The following is a 16,445-nucleotide window of genomic DNA, read 5'->3' as shown; positions in this document are numbered from 1 at the left end:
GATCGTTTGTGTGTGAGATGAGGCTTTTGCTAGTTAGTATGAGCACTGTGAGCCTTGACAGACAGACAGCGAGTGGTGGTTAGTGCCGCAAGCTGAAAGTCAGGGACAGCCAGATTCATTTCTGCACTTTATAGGGTCTTTTATGGTCAGATCATTTCAGAATTAATGTTGTTAGGCTGTTAAGTCAAGTCTCTAAACACTGTCAGTGGCCTAGCCATTTAATTTATGTGGTGCCAATAAAAATAATTTCAGAAAGCATTACTGTCCTTTTGTTTTCATCTCCTCTGTAATTTATGTCAAATTATGACTTTTAATTGACTGGCTTTTACTTCAACAAACTGCTCCAGCAAAACTTGCTCAGCGAATGCCATTTCTACAGTCGTCTGAGTGTATATTTAGCTTCAACTTCACACTCAACTACAGGCACACATTTTAGTATGCAGTCCATGCACACTCACCCATGATATAGCTAGGGTGGAGGACTGGGTGCACATTGCCGAATAGAAAATGGCTGTCTGAGACTAAAATTGCAGGAAGATTTTTGACTCTTATCCCTGCATGAATTATTTTAAATCACTCACGCACACCCCTGTAATTAAAGCAGGTATTCTCTGAATTGGTCACTCTAGAGTCCACAGCCCTTTTAAGGTGCCAGATGAAGAAGTAGATGTTAGATGCACAAGTCAAACTGTAACACTGTAAAGCATGCAGACTTCACACCTAGAGCCATGGTTCCACCAATGTGTCCCAATCCCAACATGCAGCATCCAGAAACAGTAATTCTCAGCGCACAGAGGACAGGGCACAGCGAGACACGTCTGAATACACCGCAGACCACCCGAAATGAGAGCAATGTGTTTATGTTATGGGCATGTGCCTGAATACTGCATGTGTTTACATGCATGTGATGCATGCATGCAGGATATGTACTGTATGTTTGTGTGGTTGTTTGTATAGCTTTCACTTTGTATTATAAAATGCATCTCTCAACTCTCTTTGTGTGCGTGCGTGTGTCTTACGTAGTGTGGACAACTCTTCAGATGATTGAACTCCTGAGCATGTCTGCATCTGACTGCGATTTGTGGATGTTTATGATTTGCTGTGCTAACATCATGAATGCTTCCACATGATGGCCGCTCCTTTCCGATACCTGGACTTCACTTGATACAAAGACCGTGAAGAAAACGGGTTTTCTAGAACTGTTGTGAAAAATCTGACTTTAAGGAGCGTGTGTTAGTGTATGTGTGAGTGAGAGGGGATGTGTGCCACCCGTCAGCCTTCCTGATACAAACATTTTCAGCTAGAGCATCATCAGAGGTGAGAACAGAGGGATAAAGAACAAACACTTCCAAATAGAAAGGCATATGGTGCATTATTACAAAATGCATCACTAAGCACAGGGAGGGAGATTCATCACAAAAATGAATGAAAATGTGCAGAACTCGTATGAAACACCTGGGAAAATAGACTAAAGAGTGAAGGTAAAGCATACTGAAAGAGCCCACCTGCCTAACAACAAAGCCACTGACAAGGCAAAAGCTGCTTTGCAATAATTTACTTTGCTGTTGCTTTTGGATGAAGTATGAGGAGACTAAATCAATCAATAGTGAGGCTAAACAGGCGTGTATTTTCACGTTGTGCTGTTTCTATGGATACCCTCTACTGTCTATAAATCATTTACTATTGCTGAATGCGTTGGCTGAAAGGGTATTATCGCTGCATGTCATGCAGACATGGAAAAACACAATAAACCCAGTGCGCCCTTTTTTCTGACTTTAAGAACAACGATGTTAAAAACAATACAATATTGTAATATTAATTTAGAATTTAAATTGATCCACTGGCTCAAAGGCAGATTTTTTGCTTTTATACACTGAAAATTTTTTTTTTTTGAAAATTCTGTTTAAAAGCAGAGCTGTATTTATTGCGTTTTGTTTTCACTGGAGGGATAAAGTTATTGTATTATTCAATTTATTTATGAATCTTTCATTGTCTTAGAAACCCCCACAGAGTTACTTATAGTGCATAGCAGCAGTGCCTCATTGAATAGCTTCCAACCTTCTTGTCAATCACTCTCTCGCCTGTGGTTCACGATGCAGAGTGTTTGTTTTATTGAGGTTTTATTCTCTATTATGGAGTTTGTCAAAAGAAGCGCCCCTGTGCCCTCTCTCCACCACTGTAACTCCAGAGTCTGTGGGGGGAAATCAGAGATTTTAACTGGCTGACTGCTTCCTAATCTGGCAAACCAAATGTAAATTTCTTTCTGCCTTGAATAAGACTGGTAAAGACGTATAATTTTGTTGCGGACGACTTTGTGGCATCCTCTTGGCCTAGGACAGTACAGCAATAATGACAGGTTGGCTGACCAGACCTTGACACAGGTCTGGCTCTCATCAGGGCTGCGGTATTAAAGGAGATCCAGAAACACTGAAATGATCAGCCACTACCCAAACCAGGCTCTCAGACTTAGCAGCCACCGAAACCGAGCAATCGCCTCACCAGTCTGCTCTGCAGGCGAACCTAAACATGCTTTTCTTCATAGGAATACGCCTCATCCAAATTACTTAGGCTCCAATTACAAAAATTTGTCCTAAATGGGTTTGTAGTGTAAACAGAAACTATTAATGACACTCTGGTTAAATAGGTGGATAAAATAAAAGGTCTCTCTGCAGCAGCAGTCAGTCTCAGATTTACACCTGAACAAGTTTTTAATGTTCCATGGTTGCTGATGAAAAATCTGTGCATTTCTGCATGGCTAGGCTAGATACATGTTTACATAGACCTGCGCTTCGACTCTTCTGCAACTCACAGCTCCCATCTGATTTAAAACTGCCCTTCACAACAGCTCAATATGCCTGAGTAGCTGAATGATTTTTACTCAACATAAGTCAACTGAGGCAAACACTGATAAATGCCAGTGGAAGGTTAGGTCAGGCGTTTGAGTTAATCCCCAATGGGAAGCAGTGGAGGAAATGACCCAAGGGCTAATAGAAGGTGTGTGTCTGACATGGCTGAGAAAAACAGAGGAAAAGGCACAGTGTCCAGTAAAAAGGAAGAGGAGAAGCCAAGGCAGATGCAGGGGCTGAGAGGTTACTGGAGCAGCAGTAGGAGAGGGAAAAGCACAGTGGGTGGTAGCCTTTTGTCCTTGCATGTCACAGATCAAGAGAAAGGCTCAGGGATACAGTTATTTTAACGAGGCCTGTTTCTCAACTTGCATTTTATCACATAAAACTCATTTCAAACGTTAATTAAATTTGCTGTGGGAAATTGGGTGCCAAGCTAATCATTTGTAATTTCACATTTTCTCATTCAAAAACTATTATTTCTTCCCCTTGGTAGCTGCATTGGGGTGAGATGACTCACCTACACAAGTCTTTCCATCGCTGTGCAGGACAAACTTCATGTGGCAAGAACACTTGGGGCCCTGGTCAGTCTCCTCACAGATGTGCTGGCAACCCCCATTACCGTAGTTGCACGTCACTGGGAAAGGACACGTAGTTAACACAAATGGTACTTTGAGGATTACGCACAGTCTAAGTTATTCATTTGAAAGTCAGTGTGGAGAGGAGAGAGGAAACAGAGGGGGAGAGATGGCATGACACGAAAACAAAATATGCACATTTAGATGGGACAATCTAACACACACTCTTTCTCTGGGCCATATGCTCTGTGACGTAAACACTGCAGGCTCAGTTTAGCCCTCTTTAAAATGTGCACAGAGTAATGTTTCCGATGGAGTTTCTCGAGGTGAGCTGAAAACTGAAATGATTACAGAGGCAAGAATGGCGCTTGGAGCTACCATGATTATCGTTTAACCTCAGAAATTGTACAATAAGACGCTAACAGCGCAATAAGAGCTCTGAAAACTAATGCAACCTCTAGACATCCAACAGCATCGTCTTTGTTTATTCAGTGCTATTTACACCTGGACTTAGATTAAGGTCAAAATCTGTGCAGCATAATACTAGGTAGAGCGTGTATGGATTTCCATATTCCCCACCTCAGGTTCTGAATCCATGTTAATTAAATAAACTCCTCTTGGTTAATTAATTTATATCTCCCACTTAATCTTTTTATCCTCCTGACTACACTGAAGGTTGGAGTTGGAGAGGTCACGTTTTTAAACTCACCAACACTCAACGAGCAAGCAGCTGAGCTTTAATCCTTTTCATTCATTCTACAAAATATGCAAAAGCTTTAAAGTCATTAAAACACTATACACGTAATGACATTTCATAAGTACTAAGTAAAATTTCCGGTCGAAGTTTCTGCGTTCAGGCGAGGGGAGCGTTAAGTTTGGCACTTTTAACACACCTGTGATGACAGAGTGAAAAAGAGCACGAGCGAGCCTAGGCTTCTACCGCCATCCTGTCTGCACCCTACCATCCCTGCGCCTTTTGCCCTTTTCCTGGGCTGTCACAGAAAAACTATAGAATAACACTTCTCCAATCCTTATCCAAACACAGACAAATCCCCCATCAGCCCTGGCCCCAGCTCTGACAGGATGATCTCGGTTGCACAGCAACAGGAAGTGTGCACTGTCCGTCAGAGCAGTCCCCTTCGAGTAACCTCCACATGCTTGCCCCGGTTGTGTAAATGATTGCTACTCATCTGATAAACATGTTTTTCTTTACAAGGACTATTCCGAAGATTAGTCACGGCTTGGTAATGCAACATAAATGTCAGTTGCCAACTTCAAATGTGATGGAAGGCATTTGTGGAATGAGTGCAATTATCCATAATCGGCTAGTTTCCAACCCAATCACCTTTTCATGAGGAACCTATAAACCATCCTTCTGACGTGTTTCCCTGTGTGTGTGTGTGTGTGTGTGTGTGTGTGTGTGTGTGTGTGTGTGTGCGCGCGCGCGCGTATGTCTTTAATAGAGGGAGTAACTAAAAATGCTTCAGGTTGAGACGACTTACGCTTGCAGTCCTTCATGTTACGTGTGAGCTGGAATCCCGGTCGACACTCGCAGGAGATGCCACCCTTCTGCGTTTCCCTGCAGATGTGTGCACACCCATGATTCTTGTCCATACAGGTGGGTCCCTCGTTTTTTGTGCCATCTGGTTGCACTACGAAGGAAGTTTTAGACAGAATTTTAATCGCAACTGCCCAACAGACAATTTTTCTAAAGCCAGAGATCACTGACTAAACTAAGAATTTGACTTTTAATTAGAAAACACAGAAGACATAAGTGGGGTGGAAAAGCCTTGCTCAGATGCCTTGCACACATTCTACCCTTCAGTGCCTCATGTGCCTACTGGTGGTTACTGATATGCCCAGTTACCCCTTTACAAAGACTCAGGCCCTTGTTGGAACATGCAGGCTATAAAAAGGAGGCTGCCTGCAGAAAGGATAAAACTCCCAGCAGGAGCTGATCCCGTAGACCTGTAATTTTAATTGAGGTAATCCCCCATAAAGAAAAGAACACAATGAAAAACCCTTCTTGGTTAAATTCTCCCTGTTGAGACTGAGATCAAAAGGGATTGCGCTAAAGGAGGGGTGTCAGTGCACATTTTCATGAGTCATCAAGGTTGAAGCACTTCAGTAAGAGCACGACAAAACCCCACATACAACACAAAATAAAAGACACTGAAAAAAGTGCCTTTCATCATTTAAAGCTTTACTTAACATGACACACAATGATGCGTCATTTCAGTGTGATGTATAAATGGTTGATGAACGGGCACAACAGACACCCAGCATACATTTCCATCCCTCGTGTCATAAATTATAACACAAATGGTGCAGTGCTCTCTGCATAAAGCTGACATCTTTGCAGAATACGACTGATATTCGACTTATTCGTTGTGAAACCTTTCCTCCACTACAGATGCAGTGACAAACCTCAGCTCTCAGGCTCATTAAAAACCAAACAGATCTCCATCCTTTCCTTTCCCTTTCCTTTCCTGGGGTACAGGGAGGCAGTGAGCAAAAGACATCTCCATTAATGTCTCATTAAATCTGCTGTCACGCTGAAGGGTGTTTGGAGGTCTAACTTTTTTAATTAGCCAACTTTTTGCTATATATTGATGCATTTGCATATGTGCATGTAAGTGTCAACAGCTAGTAAAGAACATATAACCTTGTGCACTCTTCCTGAACACTGGAAATGTAGAGGCTCAGTTTTGTAGAGTGTATGTAGAGTCTTGCCAGCTATATGCTGTCATATAGTAAACTCCTTGTTCCTGCCTCAGGGGTTATAAAGAGAAGGCAATCTCAGTTTGACAGAACAAGTTTTTACATTATTCTGTCCCTAACTACCCATTTGTCTGCCACAATAACCTCCCCTGATTATGCCCTTTTGTTTTCCAGATGTTTTGCCAAAAAGAAGTACCCTCTTATTTTATACATTTCCACTCATGGCTGTTGTCAGGAATCCATTCCGAGTCTCTCTTTGCCTCAAGGAGCTGACAACGTGAATGTGATAGACAATTCTGACCCCCTTGTTAAATACTGTCCATCACTTTAAGTCTGTCAACAAGTGTCACAAGGTCATGCAATCCTCTCAGACTTTCCTGTCTGAGCTGTTGATGTTCTGGCAGACAGGGTGAACTATTAGACACCAACTGCAACAACAGCTTTCCCGGGAGCACAAAGACTCGGCGCTAAACAAACACTGAGCCAAAAGGAAAAAGGGCACGGCTGAGCGAAGTGAACATGAATGAGCATCAATAGAGCAGCTGCTTTAAAGCACTGCAAATTTCCCCGTGAGTCATGTGGATATTTAAGTAGGATATGGAATTCAATGGTCCCCTTTCTTGACTGCGTCTATCTGAGGCCAGAGCAAGAAACATACCGCTCTGAACTTAACAAAGGATTGAATTTCCAGCTACTCCCAAATGGACCAAAGATTATTTACTAAGGTTGTATTATGAATCCCAAACCTCACTTCACTCTCCCTTCATTTTTATGCAGCCCCTCTACCCCAATGCTACAGACCCATCCATCAATAACATGTCAGGTTGGGGCCAGAACCTAGGCCTTCGACTCTCTGAGGACCAATAAAAGGCAAAGTGTTGACACAATGGCCCTTTTCTCCAGGCTAGTCTCACCTATCATCCACCATGTGCACTTTCTTCTAACTTGCTGCCAAAAGCCTCCAGTTTTTATCATTACTAAATGATGGGAAGCAGAAAGAAAAACATGCTTTTATATGGAGTTGGACAGGAAAGCAAAGAAGAGAAATAATACGACTTAAAAAAAAAGAAACACACATGCCATCATCCACTAACACAATGTGCTGAGCCATAAAACATTACTCTATATGTAGAAAGTAATAAAAACTATCACAGGACACTTTATAGGCAGAAAACTGGACAGGAAATAGAGTCTAAAGTCTTGGAACAGAGCAGGAGACACTCAAGATGTGATGGTTTTTCACCCAAGCTCAAACAGGATAGGCATTTTCAAAAAGGAAATATTTCAGGATAGGTATTTTGTGCAAGAAAAGAAAACACAGAAATTAAAGAAAATGAAATAACCCTAGTTTTTTCTATTACAACAATTTGTGACCTCAATACCAAACGTTTAGTTCAGCGGTCCCCAACCTTTTTTGCGCCACGGACCGGTTTATGCCCGACAATATTTTCATGGATCGGCCTTTAAGGTGTCGCGGATAAATACAACAAAATAAAACTAGTACCGGTACCGAAAAAAAGAAAATTTATTCATAACACACATGAAAAGACCAAGGAAAACCGAGTAAACGATAAAAACGATAACTAAATAACGCTGAAAACCGATAAAAACCCTGAAAACGATACATTTCACACCTGAGCATCAACTCTCGCGGCCCAGTACCAAACGACTCACGGACCGGTACCAGTCCGAGGCCCGGGGGTTGGGGACCACTGGTTTAGTTCATTACTAGAAATAACGCATTAGGAGCAACAGCAGATGTTGAAGGGATAGCGAGGGATTTAGAGGAAATATACTCTCTATAAAAAGAAGGCATATCCAACATCTAATTATTAATTCATTTCTTTGGACGGTGGGAGGAAGCCGGAGTACCAGGAGGGAACCCACGCAAACACACGGAGAACATGCAAACTCCACACAGAAAGACCCCGGCCTGATGGTGGAATTGAACTCAGGACCTTCTTGCTGTGCGGCAACAGTGCTAACCACCGTGCCACCGTTGCCACAAGGTTGCTTGTGTACAAAGAGAGCCTTTTTTCCCCTGTGACATCCCCTTTTTTTCTGAACATGTGAACTTATTCTGATCTATGATTAGCAGAATATAATAATAATAATAATAATAATAATAATAATAATAATAATAATAATAATAATAAATAATAAATAATGGCATTATGTCGGATCATATTCAGGGGTGGGATAGCTCTAAAACAATCACTGAATGCACATTTGTAAATATAGCTTTAGAAGATATATATGGTATTATAATCTACCTGGAGTAGTCAGTTGTTCATGTCTGGTGAAAGCTGCCATGCTTAAAAATTGTTTAACTGGAATTCAATCAAACTTCTGAGGTTTATTTTATTCATATGAGTGAGCTACAATCAAAGTTAAGAAAATACATAAATATATATATAAATTAAGGCTCTAACCATGGCCATAAAAAAAGTATATATTGGGGGTAACTGTGACCGAGGACCTGTCCTGGGGCAACCATATCACCTCAGTTGCACGGAAAGCCCAACAGTGCCTCTACTACCTGAGGAGACTGCGGAGCGCACACATTCCCAGATCTCTGATGTTGAACTTCTACAACTGTGCCATCAGCAGCGTTCTGACGTATGGATTTCTAGTGTGGTTCCCCAGCTGCACCAAGGCCGATCAGCAAGCACTCCAGCGGGTGGTGAAAGAAGCTGGCAGAATTATTGGAATAAGTCTGCCAGAGATCAGTAATATCTTCCCCACTCGCTGTCTGAGGAGGGTGCACAGTATCCTGCGGGACCAACATCACCCTGCGCGCCACCTTTTCCACCTGCTTCCCTCAGGGAGAAGGTACAGGTCTATACAGGCCAGAACATCCAGACTGGCCAACAGCCTGTATCCACAGGCTGTGAGGCTCCTGAACTCTCTGCCCCCCTCTCACGGACAATAACCATATCCAACTTCTTAATAGCACTGAACTTACTTGTCAGGTTCTCATGTTTACTTGTCATGTTCTCATGTTGTTGCTAAGGATTGTCTTATTGCACTGGAGTCACACTGGGTTAAATATTTACACTTGGGTTTTAAGGGGTATTTATTATTTTCTTCATTATTTTATTTACGGGTTGTACGGAAGCCCCAAATGCAATTTCATTGTTCTCTGACAATGACAATAAATAAATAAATACTAAATACTGACTATAACACAGTTTTATAGAACCATTACAGCTCTAATCCCAGTCCTAATCTCATCACTCATTCCAGGAAGCCGATAAAGAAAAAGTAAAAAAAATGTTTTTACATTCATCAGGTCCCATCGTTCCAAATATCAAAGAGAAATTAAAAATGAATCCCATGGAAGAGTTCAGGTCTTAGGAGGTTAATTGCCAGTATTCTTACACTAAAGTAAATGAACAGAAACCGCATGATCCTCCAGGATAAAGTCTCACTCGTTTTGTGTGTTTGTCAATAAGAGGAACTTCAGCTTAATATGTGAGATCAGCCACAGTGCCTGCAGGACACAGCTTTAGGTGCAGGTCACATCCAAAAGATACCTTTCTGAAAACCATCAGTTCAGGACAATGAGTAGTGAAGGTACCTAAGGATTTACTGATGATAGAAACTCCACTGGACAGGTCAGTCTAAATGGATAGCTGTGTGGAGAGACTGACTGGCACTCAAATCATTTTCTAAGCCTGGGGATTGCTGGCTTAGACAGTGCAGTTAACTCCACATCTTGCGAGCTACAAATGAACAAGCTATTTCTGCTGCCCTCTTATAACCCAGACTGGCTCTTTAATAAATTGCAAAACTTGACTTATGTACCATTTTTTTAAAACATCTCTATCTTGCCAGAAACAATTTTACTGGACTGTATGTTACACAACGGAGCTAGGGACTCTGTAGGAGCCTGCAGCTCCTTTGAGATAAAACCAGCCTATGAAGAAAATAACCATAAACTATTGACAGCAGGATATGAGTTTTAACACAACATGAGAAACTAAGCCAAAAAAAGAAGAAGAAAAAAATAACACTTAACAAATCCAACTAAAGTGCCAACTTCTATGAACTTCAAACAAAAGATTGAAGGAGGCCGCAAGTTCTTCACCACAGCGCTGCAAACCCTCTTAAACCTGAGAACCATGTAGTGGGGAGACTGAAACAATGGAGATGAAGTAGTGGAAAGCATGCCAAGGGTTTATGGTCTGCTCTTAGTGCCCCAGGGCAGTGAAAATAGGGCTCGTGGTCCGTGCTGAGCTGCTGTCATACATATCAGAGGGGAGTCGGTCCCCCTCTTTTGGGGAGAACGTTAAGCAACAAGCTAGCGTTGGGTGGATACAAACTGAAAAGAAGGGGCCTAGCGATGGAGCCACCACACTATTAAAGCAACATTCCTTCCTCTTAGATAATGGGCCCTTAAAAGTTTTAATAGGAGGATAAAAATGTCAGCGCATGGAAAGGAGAATGGGAAAAGAGTCGGACTGGGTTGGGCTGAGCCGCAACGCAGAATGGTCAGACAGAGCAACAGGCCAGTGAGCCGGTCAAGGAAGTAACTCTTCCCCACTGACTCTAAGAGCAGCGAGTCCATCCAAGTGCTACTGTTTGGGTTTTCTGATTTTCTGCAGCTCTCAGAGGCCTTGTTGAGGCTTCTTATTTCACTCCCTTTTTTCCAGAGAGGAGCCACTAAAGTCATAAACAAGCAGAAAATGGAAAAAGATAGCAGACATCTGGACTGATATACCTCACTGCTTGAGCGCTTGTTGTACATCTTAATATATTGTGTTTCTAGAGTAAAACAAAGCGTGGAGAGCTACCATGATGAAAAACAAAAAAATAAGAGGAGAAACATAACCTAAAACAGTTACATTTATAGACTTTAGAAGACTAAAATAGACAAGAATGTGCTAGATATGATTAAAGCTCTTGAGAATCTCGATTTCTACTGTAGAAAAAACATATTGAGGAAACCGCGTGTGCGTGCGAGCCTGTAAGCGTACGTCTATTAAGGTATGTGGATGCATTGACACACAGGTGTATTTGCATAATGTATGCATGTGGCACACACATTTGAGAGTGTCGGCCCATCTGTGTCACACACAGTTGTGCAGCACCTGCTGTGGATGTGCCACTCTCCCCTTCACTCCTCCCCCATTCTATCAAGGTCACCTCACTGTGCAGTCCCAAAGGAGCCAGGCGCCCTCCCAGCAGAACAGACAACACAGCAGAGCACATCCAGGCTGCAGGTTTTCTTCGATACGGAGATACAAAAGGCATGAGATACAGTATGTTATTACAAAGCCCCATTCTCTCCAAAATCAAACCAAGAGGCAACTGCAGAAGGCATCTGTCTCTGCAGAGCCTAGTCTGGCCCTCTGGTTAAGCCCATGATAGCCAAATGTTAGTGGAAAAACCCCACTGGCACTCTGGCAGTCCGCACCAGCGAGCTGGGCTGGCCAGCTTAGAGATGGCCTTCAACAAACCCACGAGGAAAAAGGATGCCCGTCTCAAATGAGGTTCAAAGAATTCGGTGGCAAGGCAGCCAACATTTGCTGAAGCTCAAGCCACTGATGTATATTTGTTAAAGGGTGGGGATGGAAGGGAGGAAGGGCATGGGTCCTGTGAAAGTCTGGACAAATAGCTAAGATGTGGGAAGATAATATAGGAAAGAGGCAGAGGAAGAGAAAGGAACGAACAGGGAAGGAACAGAAAGAAAGACACACACACACACAAGTGTCCGTATGTCTTCATCTGTGCAGCTCGAAGTCTCTGCTCTACTTCCCTAGAATAGGAAAAGAGCCTGGTTATACGGTTGGGCTGCAGAGCAATGAAGCAGCGACTTTTGCACTTGTAAAAACAGTTCTGCGGCCAATGCACAGACAGGCGGGCAGACCCACTGAGATCCACGAGAGCAATGATGAAAGAACCGTGTCGGCTTCTGCACAATGGGACAACCACTGTTACATAAACATATATTAAAAGCATACAAACTTTCCTTTTACAAAAACAAATGGATGCATAAAGAATTTCTCTTTGCAATCTTAAATAAGAAGCATCGCATCACAGGAACAATGGAAACTGGCCCTTTATCAGCGCATTACTTCATGAAATTAAAATGTGAAACAGCCTGATAAATGGATATTACAGTCCAGGAACTTGGGTTATTTTATCCATTTATGTAAACACAAAAGCAATAAAACAGGGTTCAAGGACTCTGTGCCTCGTTTCAAACTGGAGGAACACTAACTGAGAATATAATATAAATATTACGAACGTGAGCTAATTTATCAGAAAACTCCTTATTGTGTTGCAGTTTTAGCCTGCACAGAAGTGCTTCTAAAGTCAACATGCCACAATCTGCATCTAAATGTTAAAAAAGGACATGCCAGGATGTGCCTCTATCGGAATAAAACTGGAAATTATTAACCTGCCTTCCTGTGCATGCAAGTCTGTATGTGTGTGTGACGATTATTGTGTAACTATTTGAATCTGAGAAAGAAAACGTGAGAGAGAGAGAGAGATTAGCTGCGCAAAGGGAAAAAGCCAAACCAGGAAGCTAATGGAAGCTGTAAACATAGGAAGAGGTTTCCACTGGCAAAGTAAACATTTCATGGACAGAAAAGCTCTACTGTAGACAAAAAAACATCACCAATCAGGTGACTGTGAGATACATTTTTAGAAAAAATTGCTCAGTTATTCTTTCTAATAGGATATAGGAAAATGCCGATTTGATAATCATGTTGGAACATGAAATGGAATGTGTAAACGTGGCCCATATTTCTTTTTTCTTTTTTTTAAATGATCGCTTTTCCATTACAAGATAATTTTTGGATGATACATTTTCTTCTTGAGTGCAAACTCTGCTTGGAGGTAATGCATGTTCATCTGTTTCTGATTTAACACTTTGAAGACTTAAGTGCAACAGTCTATTACAGTCTCCTTCAGCAGTGAAAGGTGACAGTAAAGCCTCGGGGCTCATGTAATCAAATTTTTCGGCGCAATGAGCTTTAGACACTCTGGAACCTAATCATCAGACTACTGAGAACTTTCAAACTCCATGTTGCCGCTCTGCAGCTTTCATGGCATAGTCAACCACATTTATGTCATCACACTGATTGGCAGTGACAAGACGTTGGATTCAGAAGGCTCATTTTCTCTTTCAAAGTTACATCACCCTGCTAACTTGTGTCGGTTCAACTTGCTTCTTGAGCTGCACCGTTTCTAAATCATTTCCTACCAGTGGATGAGTCAACTTTCACATCCCGTGTATCCTGTTTTTTGTATTCAGAACTAAAGATAAATATACTGAATACTCAAAGCACTATACATGACTTGCATAACCAACCATCAGTGTGCACTTAAGGTAATTGCCATACCGGATATTCAGAAATGTATGAGGCTGAAATTATGGATGTGTGGGTTGACTGAGACTGAGATTCCTGAATTCCAATGTGCTGGATCCCATCTCACGCACATACGTCCCTGTCATCCTCCTATATAAAAGAGATAATAAATCAAACGCAGAGCAGTGGAGCCCTCTTGACCTAAATGGCATTCCTATCAACCACTAAGCACCTTGGCTGGCCTTTGAAAAGCTTTATTTCTTGACTGGAAGAAATGTTTGGAGAGAATAAATGAACTGTTACAGCTAGACGATGGAGCCTTCACTTGGTCATAGTTATTCCTGCTGAGGGGGCAGGGGCAGGTCTAATAAGAGACAGACCAGCAGCAGCCTTGTCATTAGCTGAGAGGCTGGCAGACCCCTGCTGCCTAATTGGCACAGGCTCACTGCTAACAAGGGCTCGCTACCAGCAGGGGAAACAGACCGGTAGCAAAAGGCACTGCAGTGTCCAGGTCTGTGCTGTCCTTGGAAAAACTGGTAGAAGTTACCCAGGGAACACCTGACCCATTAATGGAAGAAATGGAAAGCTGATGTCTTTTTAATGAGAACAATAAAGCTCATGAGCAAACTGCACCCCAGGCTTTGCTCTTTAAGAGAAGGGCTGGCTGAATGGATGGAGGGTTGCATTTAAACTGGCTTGGCTGGGTGATTAAATCAGCTTTCGTTTTCTCAATCATTTTTTTCCCCCCTGAGCAACGTGTGTAATTTTTCTGTAAACGAGCACGGTGAAATTTGCTGAAATTCTGTGGGGTTCTTGTTCTGTAACAAGGCAAAGTCACTTCCTCACCAATTGCATTTTCATACAGACACATACTGTTGTAATAAGAGCAGTAATAATAAGCAGATGAGTAGCTGCTCTGTCTCTTTGTCTTCCAAAAGCAATGAAACAATGACTAGGCGTCTATCTGATCACTATCGGAAGTTTGTAGATTTATGGCAGCTTTAATCTCTAGATCCAAACGGGTCTCATCTGTAAGCAATAAAGACTATATTAATATTAACAGGGGAGATCGACAGAAACGAGGTGCATTTACAAAAGAAAGAAAGAATAAGCACAAAAGAAAAGAGAGCTGGGCAAGAACGGACTTGCTCACACGTCTGTTTCTGCATCTATATAGTAGTAGGCCTTTGAAACACATGATCCGGCTTTTCACCTCACTCAAAAAACACTACGTTTATGAAATGTAAACACTGACAGTTCACTAGGCCAGACTAAGCTCATAAACCAGACTTCCAAGATCCTCATTTCACCATCCGGGGAAATTAGGAACAGCACAATCTAATGACTCCCAGCAAAGGCAAGCGTCTCACAAGAGACAGAAGAGGGACGAGGAGGTCACCGACCCTGCTGGACGTGTTGTCTGCACCTTCTGGATAAAAGGTGCTGTTGCAAACCATAGGAAACGAGAGAAAAGATCCAACACAGACCCAGCCCAGTTTGGCAGAACTAAGGAATCTCTCAGACAGCTGGATAAATACCCCTGGAATACAGGTATGCGTTTTGTGTAACTACATGCAGCCGAATTGTGCGTCACCCTTTACAGGGGCAGGGTGCTCAACACAGATTATATTCAAGTTGAGTTAGTTCTCTACTTTGGTAGCAGACCCAAGCCGACAGTATCCAAACCAGCTGTTGGGCTGACAGCTAAATCAATGTGTGAGCACTCCCTGTGTTAATCTATCCAAAGATAAAGTCTGGAGGTCAAAAAAACACTCACTGCTGTGAGTTTTACTATAACTGCACGAAGTCTGTTAGCATTTGGATTACTTTGTTTGATACAGAGCTATGGTGTTATAAATGTATGTATGTCCGCAGTGCCCCTGAGTTTGGTAACTAAGCCTCAGAGCTGGTTGGCTCATCTTCTTCTGTCATGTCTCCATCCCACAGGAATGAACACTCTATAAACAAGAGGTGTGTCAGCCCCAGGCTATACCTTTAATTGTTTTCTGTGCTCACAGTCCCCCCCGTAAGCCACTCATGCCACAGATACCTTAAAAAGCTGCGAAGCACTAGATTGGCTCAATTTGAAAGGGTGTGTAAAAAGCAAAAAGTGATTTATCCCTTCTTCTTCTTCCCCCTTCAGACTTTGACTTACCCTTTTTCACTGAGACCTGTCAGGACTGATTCCTTTCTCATGATTAAAAATGCCTCAAATTCACCATCATCGCGTGTCACAAAGAGGCTTAACAACATCCAAAAATAACTTTAAATTTGCATTTAACATGAGGTGTCACCACATATGGTAATATACAACGTTTCACTATTGAACAACATGTTTGTGCATGCGCGCATGCGTGCGTGTGTGTGTGTAACCTTTTGGCCTTTGGATACAGGTATGCTGGTTGTCACTCAGGAGAAAGCCCTCTCTGCAGCGGCACTCATAGCTGCCCATCATGTTGACGCATATCTGCTGACATCCGCCGTTGCCTTCAGAGCACTCATCCACATCTGCCCGGAGACACAAAGCAAAATTAACAAGAGTGCTTTGAGACAGACCAAAAATTACAATGATTAACAACTGTCTCAAGTCATCTGGGAAAATCATTACCCATTTAATAAACAAACTCGAACATGGATGATATGTATGTGAACAACTATTATCTATTTAAGAGTGCAAATGAAAGGTTTCTAAACACATTTTACAGAAATTTCAGATTTTAACTGTATTTTTTTACTGATGAAGAGTCTACAGCCATGCGCCTCATCTGTCCCACATTTTCATTTATCTCCAGGGATTGAAGTAATACTGTCACCCTGTAACTAGCTCTGGCTTATCATAATAGTCATTCAGTGGAAAACGGTTCACAAATATAGCTTTAGTAATTATCCAACTAGTGTCTCTTGCCATACTTGAAGCTCTCTTTCTGTGGCTGTAACTGAACCACAGAAATGCTTTTAGTAAATTGTCAAGAGTAACAATG

At 42.1% G+C, this 16,445-nt stretch overlaps 1 protein-coding gene across 3 annotated transcripts in view; it reads right to left on the bottom strand.

The window, feature by feature from the left end:
• Window positions 1-16,445, bottom strand: part of scube3 (signal peptide, CUB domain, EGF-like 3) — a 74,908-nt gene that overhangs the window by 25,963 nt on the left and 32,500 nt on the right. For all 3 annotated transcript variants that reach the window (XM_082517802.1, XM_082517803.1, XM_082517804.1), the window contains 3 exons: window positions 15,838-15,972; window positions 4,924-5,073; window positions 3,364-3,480 (listed from right to left, as the gene is read on the bottom strand). In XM_082517802.1, coding sequence (XP_082373928.1) covers window positions 3,364-3,480; window positions 4,924-5,073; window positions 15,838-15,972 — 402 coding nt within the window. The remainder of the gene's footprint in view (window positions 1-3,363; window positions 3,481-4,923; window positions 5,074-15,837; window positions 15,973-16,445) is intronic.

Source organism: Aulonocara stuartgranti (genome assembly GCF_965226115.1).
Source record: "Aulonocara stuartgranti genome assembly, chromosome: 20".
NCBI classification, from domain to species: domain Eukaryota; kingdom Metazoa; phylum Chordata; class Actinopteri; order Cichliformes; family Cichlidae; genus Aulonocara; species Aulonocara stuartgranti.
The sequence above is the reverse complement of the archived record's forward strand: the minus strand, read 5'-3'. Positions and strand labels throughout refer to the sequence as shown.